Source organism: Vanacampus margaritifer, chromosome 1 (assembly GCF_051991255.1).
Source record: "Vanacampus margaritifer isolate UIUO_Vmar chromosome 1, RoL_Vmar_1.0, whole genome shotgun sequence".
In the NCBI taxonomy this organism is placed as follows: Eukaryota; Metazoa; Chordata; class Actinopteri; order Syngnathiformes; family Syngnathidae; genus Vanacampus; species Vanacampus margaritifer.
In genome coordinates this window covers 34,240,943-34,257,833 of record NC_135432.1, presented here as the reverse complement: position 1 = coordinate 34,257,833, position 16,891 = coordinate 34,240,943, and the positions used below count along the sequence as shown (strand labels likewise).

The window sequence follows — 16,891 nt, the reverse complement described above, 5'->3', positions numbered from 1 at the left end:
CAAGTAAAAAAATACACTTTTGCCTGGGGCACCAAATCACCTGCATGTGAATGTTTGTTTATACTACTGTATGTGTCTTGCGATTGACTGGTGGCCATCCAGGGTCAGCTGGTAACAAGATGAGTGATAGAAAATCATGGAGTGACATTACCCAAGCCAATGTGTTGGGGCACTATAGATGAGAGAAGCATGACTACTGAATAAAAGTAAGATGTATTTTTTGTCCTTTCACTTGGGTTGTCTTTGAAGCTTTGTCACAAATGACAAATGCGGAAATGGCTGTAAGATCTGTCAGGCTGATGCAGCCTCTGATGCTTTGAATATGCCACCCGTTCATTTACAGAAAGCAAATTTGTGAGTAACAAGTAGTGAATACAAAACATGAATAAATTACCCTGAAAATTATTCAACCCGCCATTGCAAGTTGAATTTTTTTTTTAAGTTGTAGAAATTTGCAATGAACTAATAAAGCAAGAAAACTTCAGTAACTATTAATAACACAACTAATATTACAAGCAGGCTTTTTTTCACTCTCACACGTTTTTGTTGTATACCAAATGTATTTCTTGTTTCACCTTAGGAAATTCTGGCAATTAAGCTGAATACTGGCCAACAGTTATCAGCCCACAACTCTGTAAAGCTATATGTTCTTTTACGCAAGCTTAGGGTTTACTTCACCGCTAAGAAATATTAACCAAATTGTATGGTGGCATTAAGCAGGAGTGTCCAAATTACAGCCCGGGGGCCTTTAACAGCCACCGTCCATTTTTTAGCGAACTGAGACATACTAAAGACAACGGCCGCAACATTGTTTAAAATGGTATTGGAGTTGCAGCATGAAAAATATGCACGCACGAGGAAAACACGCAAACTCCACGCAGGGAGACTGTAGCTTGGGTTTGAACCATGACCTCTGAACTATGATGTGGCTGTGTTAAAACCATTGGCCACCGGGGCACAGTTAATAATTGAAAAGCAAAAATGTTTTCCTCTCTTTATTGTCCCGTGTCAAGGTCGGCGCATATCACATACTGTAAATGATCCCCAAGTAACTGCTTAAAAAATGGTCATCTTACCACAGATTGCTCTTGTTTTAGTCCTTAATGTGGAGATCATGTAAAGGCTTGATATATTCTACGGCACACCCCAAAATCTTGACAGAAAACTTTGACGTACACTCTAAAAAGGGAATTGTTGAACCAACTTAAAAAATAATAATAATTGTTGACCATCTTAATTGAATTGCTTCAATTGGTAACACACAACTGAATTAAGTTAATCCAAAGTTAATATATTAAATTTAATTAATTATGAGGTCATTAAGTTTAATGTTGGATTAACTTAATTCAATTGTGTTACCAATTGAAACAATTCAATTAAGTTGGTCAACAATTCTCTTTTTAGTTTTAAGTTGGTTCATCAATTCTCTTATTAGCAGTTTCTCAAAATAACTATAATTCAGTATGTGGACCGATTCACTCACGGTTCACAAAGGTTGTTTTTTTTTGTTTTTGTTTTTTTTGAGGGAGGGTGGGGTATTGGGATGGGGTTGGTGGAGAGTACTTGATGGGGAATTCATCCTCGTTTTATTTCCCAATAATTTTTTAGGACCAGTCTCTAACCCTAGAAATAGCAGGGGTCCACTTTAATTGCTTGATGGATAGTTGTTATTGTGTACAAACAATTAAAGTTAAACAATTGTGTGGCCCTTTGGCCTTTTTTTCTGTATGTAGCCCTGGAGGAAAAACTTGGACACCCCCACTTTAAAGCGTAATAAAGGTGTTTTGGCAAAGCCATTGGAAGTAACTGCTGTAGTGCCAAAGTAACCTGACAGTATATCCTCAGGAGGCTGGGTTTGACGTAACCCTGCAATCTATATTTACAGGTTGATGTATTCAGGCATTTTGGCTTCATAAAGTTAAGTGACTCATAAACAAAGACCAGATATTCTCATTTGCCTTTAGCTTCCTGTGCTCTACCCCCCACACATGACACAAAGAGAAATGACAGAGCAGATAAAAGGCTCCACCGTCCACAGTATTGCATGGAAGTACAAATGGGGGCAGGATTTTGAAGGCAGCAAATAAACTGAAAGAAATCTGATCTTAAACAGACTACAAGCCACACTGGTGTTTGTAATCACTTGCAGTGTTAAGACAACCTTTCACGGTGATAGTAACATTTGTATGGCACGCTGCCCAGAGAGAGAACTGTGTGCTGTATCGCCGTTCATTTTAGTCAACATGTCCAGACAGGAAAGTGTGTCAGTCTGCTGTGTTAAGACAGGCAAGCGTTGCAGTTTACCTTTTTGACAAGTGTCCAAAAACAGCATTGTACATCAAGTGAAATAGAAAAATATTGTTAAGCTCAAACCATCACGTTTATTCAGAATATGGATATCAATTCAAACAAGACAAGACATTCTTTGTGGTTTGTTTAGAGAAGATTTAGAACAGCCGAGGTGTTGAACATGATTCCAGGCAATGGCAACTTCCATATGATCATTAGGTCCCATCCTTATTATTTACTCTACAGAAGCAAATTCCCTTTGGAATAAGTTACCATAATTGGCCTCTGGTTAGTGAATTCAGACCGCAGCAGCACCCTCAGGTTCTGCACAAACCACAAATGCACACCAAAACAGTCAAAGACTGATTTAGTTTTCTGCTTGCTTTCAAGAACAAATTATTTAATTTTATTTTCTTGGGCTAGTTCTTTTCCAACTGAATGAATGAGCCATCGATCAGCCTCAATAGTGTAACTAGCCGGGTTTACATGAAGTAATGTATTCCGATTGGAATTTGTCCGAATGTCCAAACGGAATGAAAATGCTCCATAGAAACACCTCACTCGGAATGAAAATGCTGAATCCGAATGGAATTTCATTTGGAATCACAGGTGGGGAATATTCCTTTCATCAATCCGATCAAGCGTCAGAATGGCGAGGCTGCGCCCGGTATGCGCATGCTCTGTCTTTACGTAAATGCGTCTTGACGTCTGCCTTTCCATACGTAAAAATGTCAGTGTCTTGCCAAGAGCTCATCTGCGAGGAGAGAACTTGTTTTAAAGTGCCTGGAACTTGTTTTTATCAAGATGTTGCTTCAATAAAAGTGTTAAAGCTATCACAACTACTGTGCTAAATAATGCATGAACTCCATCTTGATAAATCATGTGATCGATGGCCGCACGTCTGACGGCTGCCGCGGAGCTGATCTGATTAAAGGGACTACACCATGGAAATTTAAGCCCTTCCAAAGTTAACTATAGGCATATAATGATGAAATCTTAACTTTGGCACAATCGCGATGTAATTTCTTATGAAATATGAGTTATTTCGGTGGCTATTTTTCTTACCCGGAAGTTAAACCCTTGGTTCAGTAAAACCCCGCCTCTCCCCCTGTGGCTGACGCAACCCTCTCATGACGTTGTCCGAGCCGGCTGCTTCGTGGAGCATACAGATTTTTAAAATGGACTCTAAATTTCACGGGCTGATAGATCTCTGCGTTTGGTCACGCAAGCAATCAGTTCTTGAATACACATTTGAAACAAAACGGGTCCTTACCGCAAGAAATCGTGGAAGAGGAGGGTCGCAAAGAAGTTAGAGGAAAGGAGGAGGAGAAAGAAGAAAAAAAAAAAGTACCACAGCGGAGTTGCGAACCCGCACCCTATTGCTCATGGGGCAAGCGCACTATTTACTACACCATCCATTCATTTAAATTCATCAGCACAAATGTTTTACTTGTAGTTTACACCAGTGTCAGCCAATGGATTTTAAGACAGCCAATGGCAAAGCAAATGGGAAGAATAATTGATTGCTTTGAATTCATTTGGACAGAATGTTTATTGATAAAGGCTACTTTTGTAATTATCCCATGGAGGGAGGTCTCAGAGAAAGTGGGCGTGCGTTTAGTCCGCAGAGGCGGTGCGGGGGTGGGGCTGCACGCAATGACGTCAAACCGTGCCAACAGCTCGTTTTCTCAGGTTGGGAGGGGCTGGTGCTTGGATAGCAAAATGACCTAGAATTTCTCATACAGGGGCGAATGTAGGAAAACACAAGTTTGGTCATGTTTTTGGTGAGGAATTAGCATTCTAACATGGCTAAAAGCTCCAAAAAGTTGATTTTTCATGTTGCAGTCCATTTAAAGGAGTGGAGCATGTAACAGCAGGTCGGAATGGATCACGCCACATGTAAACGGGTGACCACAGATCTTGATTCAGAATGATTTTAATCGGAATAACTAAAAAGGCTCCATGTAACCCCGGCTACTGAATATGTTTACATTCAACCCTTTTAAAAGTCAAATATTGGCAACATTCGGGTTTTGAAAGGCCATGTCAACACGTGAAAAAACCCAAATATGCTTCTATTGGGGTGTTTAAAAACCTGAAGACCCCTGGGTTACCCCTTTCTTAACCGGAATGCTTGTTCATGTAAACGTATTTGGAATACCTCGATTGAACGGGGCATTCGTTTGCCTTGTGCTTTTGTGGCGCTGTCCCACTTGCTAAACAAGCCTCTCTTGAATACATTGATTTCTCCGCAGCGTTTTTCGCGTCGTTTTCTGTCTCTATGGCAAAAATGCCAAAGTGTTAATCGATACACAGTTAGATACAGAGGTAAACAAACACGATTCAGCAGCAAAGAACTGCACTTTTGGAGCGAGGAGGAAAACTAGCGTGGTTGGTAGTACAAACTTTTATTGAGCGTAGAAAGTTAAAAGCGGAAATGTCTATTTTGTGCAATGACACCGTGTGTCACATTTTCGAACGGGGTGTTCCAGTTAAGCACAATGAACATGGATACGGCAGTAACTCTTTCTGGTAAAGCATGTGAATGTTTTTTTTTTTAATGTTTCCGTAATTTTGACCTTAATCTGAATATTGGCTACTTGTAAACAATGGTGTACTGGAGGAGCCTATCCCAGACTTGGCGCAAGAGGCCAGGAAAACCATCGACTGGACGCTGCCTGTACACAGATGGACAGACAGGCAAACACGCATTCATACTCACAATCACTTTTCAATTTAGAGTTTTTAGTGCATGTTTTTTGTGATGAGGGAGGAAACCAGAGTACCCGAAGGAAAAACCCATGGGGAGAATATGTAAATTCTACACAAGGCCACAGCCCAAATATAAACCCCTCAACCTCTGAACTGTGAAGTAGTAGTCAGCCACCGTTGCCCCCAACTGAGTTATTCCTGTCTATATTCCTTGTATTTGTTAGTTTGACCAAGAACATGACAAAGTATATAAGGACTTGTCTACCCTGGACTTCAGACTAGTGGTGCTCAGATCAATCGGATCATTGTCGGCTGATTTCAGACTCAAACTCGTAAGTTATTGTAATTCAGTAAATACACATTTTACTCTTCTGTGGAAAAGTATATGATCGCCATATGTTGATCAATGCCTTCCATTGCAGATCACAAAATTATCATCCACAGCTCGCTCTTTGTAGCCTGCAGTCAACTAGACACCAGCCTATGTGCAGTGTAGCGTCCCCTCCCCCTTTCCCTAACACTACGTTACAGACCAAACCAGTAACCGAATCATAACGTGTTTGTGTGTGCATTTTCTGCACTGTCAATTCAATTTGGAGTATAATGTCCTGTTATAATTAAGGGATGGACATTGATTCATCAATTGATTGAAGAAAAAAAATAGACAGCTAAATTATTTATTAAAATATTTGTTAGTGAACAGTAGGGCTATCACTAACGAATCTTTCTAAAATTGATTATCCTTTGATTCTAATTTATTATTCCATTGAATAACCCCCCACCCCGCATTAAAACACCCCCTAAACAAACATGTATTTATTTATTTATTGGTAATCGACTAAGGTTGAATGGGTGTTGAATTGAGTGGCTATAGCTAGTCATTATTTATTATTTATTAATTATATTTATGTATGTATCATCGCTGTACTGTAAATAAAACATATGTAAATTTTCGTCATTTTTTACATTTTTACGTTTATGGGGTGGAACTGAATGCAGGACAACCCCCCCCCCCCCCCCACACACACACACACACACACACACACAAAAAAACACACAAAAAAAAACATGGATATAAGAGTTTTTCACAGGACAGCAACGATATGCATTAAACAGCAAGAAAATTAGCGCATGCTAAGCAGTTAGCAATCGTGATTAGCATTAGCGCGCTAGCGATTACCATTTAACGTAAACAAATTCTAACCACCATTTAGTTCACACATTATTATCTATAGATGTAATAGTGTTCGAAAAGTCACTTGCAAATGATGCTTCAACAATAGTCCATGAGTGACGAGTGGAGCTCCCTCTTAAGTGAGCTCAATAACTTTCTTTCCACTGCTACTTGTGTCTCCAAAAAAGGAAATACATAGAAGTGGCAGTGTTCAAACATGGTTCCGGCGGAGCTTCGTGGCAGACATTTTCAGTCCACCTATTTTTAAAGTCGATTGGCCGACTTGGTTGACTTTTTTCCCCAGCTGTAGTGAGTAGCTCTAAAATTGACAAATGGGCAGGTAATCCATATGATGGATATCAGAATCAATATCGGCCAATTCCACTCACGGGTAATCATACCAGAATCGGCAACATAAAACCCTGATCGGAACACCGCTACTTCAGACTTGCTGTATCATCATGGGTCATTAAATATTAATAACAAAGCATCACTGCGCATTGGAGAAACGGGGGGGGAAGGCAGAATCCGCAAGTGCTGGAAGACTTATCGTTTGCAGGGACCTCCATCTTTCTGTGCCAAATTGTCATCCAGAAATTAGGTTCTTATGAGGAACAGACTTGAAAAGAAAGAAAAAATATTAGAGGCATATTGTTTTGTCATCTTTATCCTTGAGACACTCCAAAGTGCCACAGAGCTTCTACTTACAGGCAGCCACCACAGTAATTAGCAATGAATGAACTCTTACTTTAGTTTGTGTATGAAAATATAACACTGCTTTCTCCTTTACTTGTGACAGCTCACACTCCAGACAACAGTTTCCTGGGCTTTGTAGTGGAGCAGCACCTTAATGCCAGCGATATCAAACACATTGATGACGTCAAGAGACAAAATCAGTCTCTAGTCTACGGCAAGGTTGACAACTTCTGGAAGGTATGATAACTCATACTTAGCACATTACTGATAAATATGATTATACACAGAACAATCCCAAGCCACAAGCGACCAATTTCCAAATGTATAAGTGCTCTATATGCTGTGAGACGATTGTGAGTAAAATTTACAGTACAACTAGACGGCAGTGTGGTATAGAATATCCAATTCTGCTTATCGGCCTTTCTGTGGAGTTGCAATAAATTCAAATTCATGCTCACACTGCAGCACAGAGACCAATAGATTACTGTATCCTCCACAAACATGACTAGGAGACTTGGAGATATGTTCACATAGTTTGGCATACCATGCAGACACACACACTTTTTCAAGGTGAGGTCCTTCTGGTCAGTAGGTCAATCACCTTTAATATTTGCCTAATGGACAAAGGTTGATTTTGGACCTAAATTGATTCATTAAGGGGTAGCCCGACTATCTCTCTCGCCCTCAACGATGGTATTGACAATTGGTTGGAATTTAGTGTGGAACAACTTAACCGATCCATGATTTGCCCACTTAAAACCTGTAGAATAGGTGAGCCATGGCATAGAAATGTCACGGAATTACTGTAAATCATAAAAATAAATACAGTGACTTTTCGTAAGTCCACTGCGCGCTCAGTCATGTACAGGCATATGCGTGTGTCATACAATTATGTCATCTAGTTATTCATGATAACATTCCCTATGAAATGAAAACAACTAGAATTCCTTCAGTCAAAACGTCCATAGCATGCTAGGTTATTTATATGCAAATGCTCACTTGTTATTAATGGTAAACGTCGCCTTGCACTATTGTATCTAAATAAATGCAGTGATGACAAATCATCCATCCATTATCTGAACCGTTTAGCCAGAATTACCAAAAATGAAGAAAAAAGTGCCACTGCTCACTGATCCCTGCATACAAAGGTCGAAGCTCTGTAAACCTATTGCAAGGACGTGAAAGAGATTGGCGCTGGATCAGTGAGACTTTGGAGGAGCTGTGCATGTGTTTAGGAGATGTTCGTGGCTGTGACAGTCTGGATGAGTACACTGATACTGTGACCTCATACAGTATGTTAACTTCTGTGAGGAATGCACTGTACCAACACACATCAGGGTGTGTTAGAACAATGACCATAAGAACAGACCGATTTGTGAAGAAAAAAAGACTAAAGCTACACGAAATACCGGTTTAGCAAAGAGGTGAGAAATGCTAGAGTTGCATATTCTGAGAGATGGCAGTTGTTCACTGCCACCAACACTGCGGCTGTTTGAAGAGGGCTTAAGCTTGGGTGATGGCTGACACGTCCACGTGGTTCCCACGGCTGCACGCGGCAAAGTCATGTCAATTCGGCAACCTTGCCCCTCCGCATGGTTTCTGCATTGCCCATATTTGCCACACCACACACCTATGAAACTTTGTAAACTACGGCGGACTGTCCAAAGGGAAAAACATGGTGGACAAGCAAAAGCTGTTGTAAAGAGCAGTGTTCTCTATCTTCTCTATCTTCCCAATTCTTTGTTTTCATTTATTTTGTTAACTGTATGTAGACTGTTCACCCTAAACTGTTGTTATCGATAGTTTATTGAAAATAAAAATGGTGAAGTGTTCCTCATATGCCGTAGATGCTGTACTGCCTCCTATAGTCTGGGAGAATATCGATGAACAGCGGGGGCAAACCATGCAGCGTATGAAAGGCTGCAAAAGTTATGCTGGCTGGATTCCGCACATCTTATCTCGGCGTGGAATGTACATGGTCAAGCATAAACCAAGATTTAGGCAAATCCCCAACTACAATATAAACTCAAAGCTTTCCAAGGTGTGAACGACCTGGCGCTCGCTCAATGTCTCATGACCCACCACTTTTGCTTTGATAGCTTCAGCTAGCACACCTTTCAGCACTGCTCCGTGCCCCTCAAAACCATCACCATTGTCTCCAAGCACCTCTGACCCACTGCAAAACGTTTCGACAGTTGCGTCAGTATAATGTGTACGGGGAGTCACTGTGCAGGTGAGCTGGCAACACCTCACTGGAGACGTTGCCGGTCTGGTTCAAGTCCTCCACTATTGTCCCTGTCCCCAAGAAACCACACTTTACGGAACGTTACTATTATGGACCTGACTTCTGTAGACATGAAGTCCATTTAGTGCCTCGTGATCCTGCACCTCAAATCAATCAAATTAGCCTACAGTACTGAAAAAACAAATCCAAAAGTATCAACTTAAATAAAAGCCTTAATAATTGTATGACAAAGACTTGCATAACAATTCCATACAAGTCACTGGCTTATGTGCTGCCTTGGTTAGCTTACTTTCACACAGCAGTATTCCATTCACTGCAGCTTTCAGAAGGCTGACCAGGGAGATCCATCAGTTCACAGCAAGAGGCATTCGTTGCTAATCACTCTCCCCAGCGTATTCATTACCTCTTGTTTTTAATTAAAGGGCCATTTTGGGGCCTACTGATAGCTTGAAGACTGGCTTGCTTTGTTTCCCTCCCGCTATCTTTTAAATTGGGCTGTCTCTCCTTCACTTTGTTCATGTTGGCGGAGTCAATGTCAAAGGATTCTCATTTTTAAATGAATATTTGAAAAATGGGAAGTGGAGCAAATTTATTCTTGTTTGATGCTGCTAAAAAGAAGGCAGCAAGATAATATTTTAAACCATATTACATTCAGAACTGAGTGAAAATCTTTCCATATATGTGGTGGTTGCCATTTGCCTGTGAGGTATGAAAATAAAACAAAAAAATCATTGAGAATATTTAGTTGAAGGAGACTATTTTTTTGATTTTTTTGTAGTTGTAGTCTGTAATGTGATAAACCTGAAGTCAGGCAATTTTGTCAAATGTAGATGCTTGTTTACGACTCAACTCAACTTTTTTTCCATCACACAGTGGTTCATGTAAAGTCCTATTTCGGCAGACTGGCATAGATACAAATAAAAGCAAATGATTAAAAATATATGCTGAAAGTAGTTGTCAAAATGGGTGGGAGCCTGCAAGTTTTTCTTCAGCGTCCTCTTTGCCAGGCTCAAAAAAGCTAAGCATTTCTCTTGTTCACTGTTTTTTTTTTTTTAGGACAGACTTGTAAGGGACCTTGCTAGTGGTCTCATTTTCGGTAAAGTATTTCCACACGCTTACAGCATATTAATGCATCCTTGTGCCGTATTACGCCAACTATTACAACAGTGTCTAAAGCGGCAAGTGTAATGATGTTGAGTTGTCCTTGTATTATGGATAAAATTGTCATTATCACACACAGTTGTTGTCCGTGCATTGTTGCTTTGCTTCACGCCACTGTCCTTGTTCCTGGCTGCCAGTCCCTTGGTTGTGCTGGTATGAATATTTGAATGCTAGCATTGTTCGGAATAGCAATAGCTACCAAGGCTAACCACTATTTTCATCCACAACCAATTTATTTTCGAGCAATTGTTGATCTTAATTTTCAAAAAGACCCCAGGATTTGACATTAAACCAGTGTTTCTCAATTATTTTGTTACCCCTATCCTCAAGAAGATGAAAATGTTTTGCGCCCCTGCAACTTTCCGTCGCAACTATTAATAGTACAATTTGTCAATAAAATTGTTGTAAGGAAATCTCTGCACAGGAGCTAATATTCCCTGTGTGAGAAAGCCACTGCCACCTACTGTAGTGGATGTGTTATTGCTCGTTTCTAAGTGGGTTGGTCTGTCCCACTATTTGAAAAGGACTGCATCAAACGTAAAATGGATACTTTCAATGCTGAACTACAATGGTTTTACCAACTTATTGAGCGGTTTCCATGGCAACCAAGTTGAAGTATTGGAAACGTAAGAGAGATGAGACCAGAGACCACCCCAAATCAACATGTTTTTTTTTCTAAAGCCATTCCAAGTCTGTGTATACAGTTATATGCACGCAATATTTTTTAAAGGGGTGAAGGGTCAACTCACATTTTTCTGTACAAATATTTGCACCTGACTCATCCGATCATAATAGACATTTTAGTCTCTAATTGACCCTCTCAATAAAGCAGAAGCAGCGTGATAAAAGCAGGATGTAAGAGGAGCATGAAGGATCGCTTCAGGCCCTTGACAGCAGATCAGAGGACATAGTGGAGGAAGACAATTTACACTGCGCTTACAGGGACATAAACTGTACGCTCATTAGTTTGCATATGCAAAGCAGCATGGGCAGTCAGCCTACACACAACACTCACAAGTGCATAAACAGAAAACGTGTCTCATCCCTTGTTTTGACAGGTAAATTAGTTTACTTGAACACTTTCCCTTCCTTTGTTTTTTCTGCAACCTAATGTTGCAAATGAGTGACAATGTTTCAGTAGACATCTGAGGAAGCATGATAGCGAATGCTTCTTAACTTGACTAATGATTAGAAGAATGGGTTTTTTAAGCACTGAAACGTGTTTTAATGAAGGGGGCTATGTTTGTTTTATCTATTGCTATTGAGGGGTTGTAACTAACATGTCAAGTTCTGTTACTTTTGCGTGTTCCTGTTTTTTAGTTTCTGAACAAGTCATTTTGTTGGTGAGTGTGGGAACCATAGAAAATCAGTGAGTATATGTGCTGTTGACCATACAGTAGCTGTGTTTTGGTTGTGAAGAAACTGGAGTTAATTGATTAGTGCCTCCGTAATCCATAGTAGACGCTACAATATTATAGCATAAGAAAATGTGATATTGTGTTACTTACAACATTAACATCTAAACACCATAACCTTTGTGTGCTATCGAAGGCTAGCTTCCAGGCACGACTGTCCCAAATGGAATCAGGCATCAGCCACAATGTGCCTTTTGTTTTCTTTCACTGCTGTGCTGCAATGGAAGGCAGGTTCACATCGCATTAAGTATTCTTAGTGAAATCTGCCATAATTGTAAAATTATGTTACAAAAACAGGATAGCCATGACACTGCCATAGCTTTGCGGTTTACATTACGGATGACCCAGTCCCGGATTACCACTACTACGCATGTGTGTCACAGACAGGCAGACAACCCGCAAGAACAGTGGGAGATAAGGGAGTTTCCAGAGGACAAACAAAACTGCAAAAAATGATGATGATGTAGACTATTAAATTAGCCAACAGCGGAGTTGGTCATCGACGTAGTTGTGACGACTCTATTCAACTAATCTTGACAGCCATAGTGTTAAGAACAAATATCTACTTACTGATAAAGCCTCAAACTCCTGAAGCAGTCGTCAGAAATGTATTACAGATCACTAGCTCATCAGAGGTCCCGTTGACATTGAATGAATGCATCTTGAGAATGTGCAGCGTCCTCTCTGCATTATGATGAACCTCTGGCTTTCCTCTTGACAGCAGCTGCTGCTGCTGCATCTGACAGCCGAGCAAGAATACATACAGACATGAAAGTTAAGCAAGCGAGAAGTGTTTTTGATCACACCTTGTGTAAATGCACTTACCCATAGCCACCTGGTAGGCAAAGCACTTAAATCTGTATCGTTTATAAACATACTGTGTGGCGTTTTACTGTATGTGTGATTGACTCCAGAATCAAGCATTTTGATCTCAGTCCAAACTGAAGATTAGATAGATTGTAGGGCTGCACAACGTAGGAAAAACATGCAATATGCGATAGAGTTGTTGAATATATATATATATCAATATTATTGCAATACACTGTTCCCTCGTTTCTCGCGGGTTCATCTTTCGCAGCTTCGCTGTTTTGTGGATTTTTTACAGTGTGCTTTTTGGTATGTTTGTTTTTTACAGTGTATGCACGCGCCATCTATCGCCGCCATCACACAGTTCAGCGCGCCGCCTGCGACCCGCCGCACGGTTCACACAGGCCCGCGCCCGCCATATCGCTCAAGTAGAGTTTCAGGGGCACCGCTGCGATGTGACCCTGGTCAAAATGGGTTTACATGTCCTGCCTCGTATCTTCATCATTAAAATTAAGATTGTCCGCCCCGAACCAGTACTAGCCGTTTGAAACTCCTCGGTGTCCTGCGTCCCAGAGATAAAGGGCCGACAAACGCCGGATTTGTCCTGGAATTGACCGATCGCCGTTATATTTTTGTTTCTCAAATAAATGTTTGGGATATTAGTTTAATTCTATTTTATAGTTATTATTATTTTAAAATCTACAAAGGTTTGAACACTGAGAGTGTATAAGCCTACTGTATTTAACTAAGAGATACAGTATGTAAGAAAATGTTAACGCCTATCAAGAAAAGTGCATGTATAAAGTGTGTGGTGAGGTGTTAGCCTTAAAACATATATAAAAATTTAAAAAATATAGTATGAACGGAAAACTATTTCGAATAAACGAAAAAAATATTCACCGTGCTGTATAAGTAAATTTAAAAAAACATACTTTTAATGGAAAAAATTACTGTACATGAAAAAAGAACATATATAATGAATGAAAAAGCATTCATAATAAACAAAAAATCATACCAAAATGAAAAAACATAATAAACGGAAAAAATAAATTATGCGGATTTCCATTATCGCGGGTAGTTTTGGGAATGTAACACCCGCGAGAAACAAGGGAACATGTACCTAAGAAATGACATTATGAAATGATTATCTAATAAAATAATAAAAAAAAAATTCATGCTGCAAAATAAGCAAGCTCAATGTATTCTTAGTTAGTTGTAAATACCTTAGATATATATGCCTTGGATGGCGATGCACATTAAAGTTTGCTCCTGACTGGTCAAATTCAAATAAAAGTGTACAATTCCATGATAAAACATCTCAACAACTCATTTGCAATATGCATATTGCATGGGCCAATATCGCGATATCGATATTTTTTCAATATGCTGTGCAGCCCTAATAGATTGTATTCCTTTCTGCAGGCCTCTGTAAATAAAGTGAATGTGTGTTTGCATTACATTATGAACAGAATCCGTTTGATCTTGTGGAGATTGTAGGGTTTGAGGTAGTAAATCTTCCAGGTTTATTCTGCTCTTTGCCTATGATGACGGAAAGCAGATGCTGCCTTTCCCATTTCATCTCCCAGCTAGGGGTTACCCTTCCCTTCTGATTTATAAGATCATTAAACTCAGCTCCTCTTACTCCATTTGGCCACCTTTAGTCAACCTCTCTAGCGAACGCAATTATTTTTATTCCTCCCTTAATCAATCCACTTCCTGGTTTCAGATTACATATTACTTGTGGATACAGATAAATGGCCTGGTTGTGTTATTTTTTTCTTAGTATTTTGCTATCATCATTTTGATTTCTGCGCATCTCTTGGCCTTTCCTTTCTCTTTTTCTATATCTGCAAATCCAGTAGTGCATGTGTATGAGAGCAATGTTTCAAATAGCATCTAGCGAGTGATGTCCTCTGACCGTGAAGATTTATGTAAGGACTGCCTTGAAGGCTCCTAGGCCACATATGCTGTTCGACTGCACAGTCGAAAGAGGACACAACAAAAGCATATCATATTTTTGTGGAGTCTTGAGGTTTCTTTGAAATAAGAATTTTTATTTGCATGTTACAGGTAACCAATTAGCTTGTTGAAAAGGCGTTTTGTTTAAATGAGAAGCTTTGGTGCAAGTCAACTTTCTATCACTGCTACAGATTTAGACTGAATGTGGCAATGCCAGTTGTTGCTGCTTAGAAGAGAAAACAATACAAACCGGCCTCCTACTCCAGGGTGGGGTGATAATACATGATGTATAGTTGCATTTTTAGCTACCAGTACTTAAACTTTGTCGCTTCAGATGGTAAGGCAATTGAGCAATATCAAATGCTCTGAGCTCAATATGGTACCCCGATTTGTGGATATCCTTTATTACTAGAGTGAATAATATTAAATGAAGTTGCCAAACATAACAAAAAAGGGCAAATGCTTCTAAATCCTGGTTAAAAGTTATGTTTTTTTCCAATACCTGTATTTAAGGTCTTATAAAGTAATTTTGAAATCATGTTCATGAACATATTGTTCCTGTATTGTACAGTAAGACATATTTTATGTCTTTGCTTTTAAATGCCTTTCACTCTTTTGCAACTGCTTTTAAATGTACTTTTAATTACAGTATGTTAGGGCTGGGCAATAAATCAAATTAATTTGATACATCGTCGTTTTAAAAATCGAATCGTTGAAAATTTTCTAAATTGTGACATCAAATTTTTTCTTTTAGATTATTAAAAGCTGTTGTTCTTATGTTGTGTTGCATTGAAATGTTTTTGTGGCAGAATACTGGATGGGTGCTTTACAAGAGCTACCAATTACTGAATTGTGGCATTTAAAAAAAAAAAAAAAACTATGAATGTTCAGTTTATGTCAAAGCTAATTTAGAATCACTATACATTATTGTTGTCTGAACATTTTGCACAGGAATTATTTTTTAATAAATGAAACCTTTAAATAAATGTGTGTTGGGTTTATTAGATTAAAATAGATTAAAATCGTAATCGTCCTGAATGTCTGTAAAAATTGAGATTTTATTTTTGGGCCATATCGCCCAGCCCTACAGTATGTGAAGCATAATGCTACATTATGTATGAAAGTCTAAATCAGTGCTTCTTTTTTTTTCCCCCAACCTGTAGGTACTGGTAATTATGTAAACAATATGAAAATTTGTCATTTTTATGTTAAGCCCGCTGTATACCCCCCAAACCTTCGATTTGGGATATTTTTCTTTCTTTTTTTAAACAAGTAGTGTTACGGATTTTACCTTATGTCTTGCTCTCTTTCTCTCTCTCTTGCTCACATCCGCACATGCACACACACCTGCCTGCTTTAGTTACAGCAGGCTGGCTCGAGGCATCTGATAGCCTGGCCCAGTGGGAATCTGACGAGTGGCTACCTGAAATTTAAGCCACACACGGGAGAGAGCTGGCGAATGTGTTGAGGCAACATTTTTTGAGAGGCTGCCTTGTGTTAAGTCAGCTTGTATGTCAATTTTAAACTTGGCAACTTCAGCAAAAGTGAAGCCTCGCTTCCCCCAGAAGTAGCAAATCAATGTTCAATGTATCAAAATGACCCTTTGATCCACATCCGAGTTTATAGTGGAGGCAATTTGCCAAAATTTGAACAAATTGTGCTTTTGACTTAATGACAAGTTGTTGCAATTTTGCATGGTGATTGGTAGGGCCTGAACTCTGCGCTAGAACGCTGATTCGCTAATCATGCCTATGTCAGCAAGCCAATTCCGGTTGAATTCTTAACTTAATATGACCTTTCCAGGGGGCTTTTTCCCCCCGAAATTTTAAAGCAAATTCACTTGTCTAGTTAGCTATAAAACACTCATTGGCAAGACACCCACCCTCTCTACTCACCATGAATGCCAACACCCACAAACTCTTATTAGAGCAGTTTTATTAACCTCTTTGGTTCCAAAGTCTACCTTACTTTTGGTCAATCTTCTTTTCAATTAAATTTTTTTACCCATACGACTTGAATGCACTGTGACAAATAATAAAGCTTCTGTCATTCTCTTGTGAACCTATTATTCATCATATGCTATGTGCTAATGTATTATGTAAATATTGTTGTATTTATGTATTTGCGTTTATTTTTGCTTTGTTTTATTCCACTTTCTGCCAGTCTGTATTGCAAATAGTAATAGTGTCGCTTTTGGCACAATTAAATGAAGTTTCGATTTTAGTTAGCTTGACCTTGTCTGAATTAATTGCCCCCCCCCCCCCCTGTGTCTGTCATAGGACAAGAAAACATACCTTGATATCATCCACAGCTACATGGAAGTACATGGCACTGTGCATGGCACAAGCACTGTCCACCTCCCAAGCTACGTGAGAAACCATGGCATCTTGAGTGGACGCGACTTGCAGTTTCTCCTCCGAGAAACCAAGGTTT

At 39.4% G+C, this 16,891-nt stretch overlaps 1 protein-coding gene across 1 annotated transcript in view; it reads left to right on the top strand.

Moving 5' to 3' along the window:
• The window catches only part of mgat5 (alpha-1,6-mannosylglycoprotein 6-beta-N-acetylglucosaminyltransferase), a 71,140-nt gene that overhangs the window by 45,376 nt on the left and 8,873 nt on the right, over positions 1-16,891 (top strand). Inside the window, exons 11-12 of the mRNA XM_077550735.1 lie at positions 6,975-7,108; positions 16,738-16,887. Of these exons, the coding sequence (XP_077406861.1) occupies positions 6,975-7,108; positions 16,738-16,887 (284 nt within the window). The remainder of the gene's footprint in view (positions 1-6,974; positions 7,109-16,737; positions 16,888-16,891) is intronic.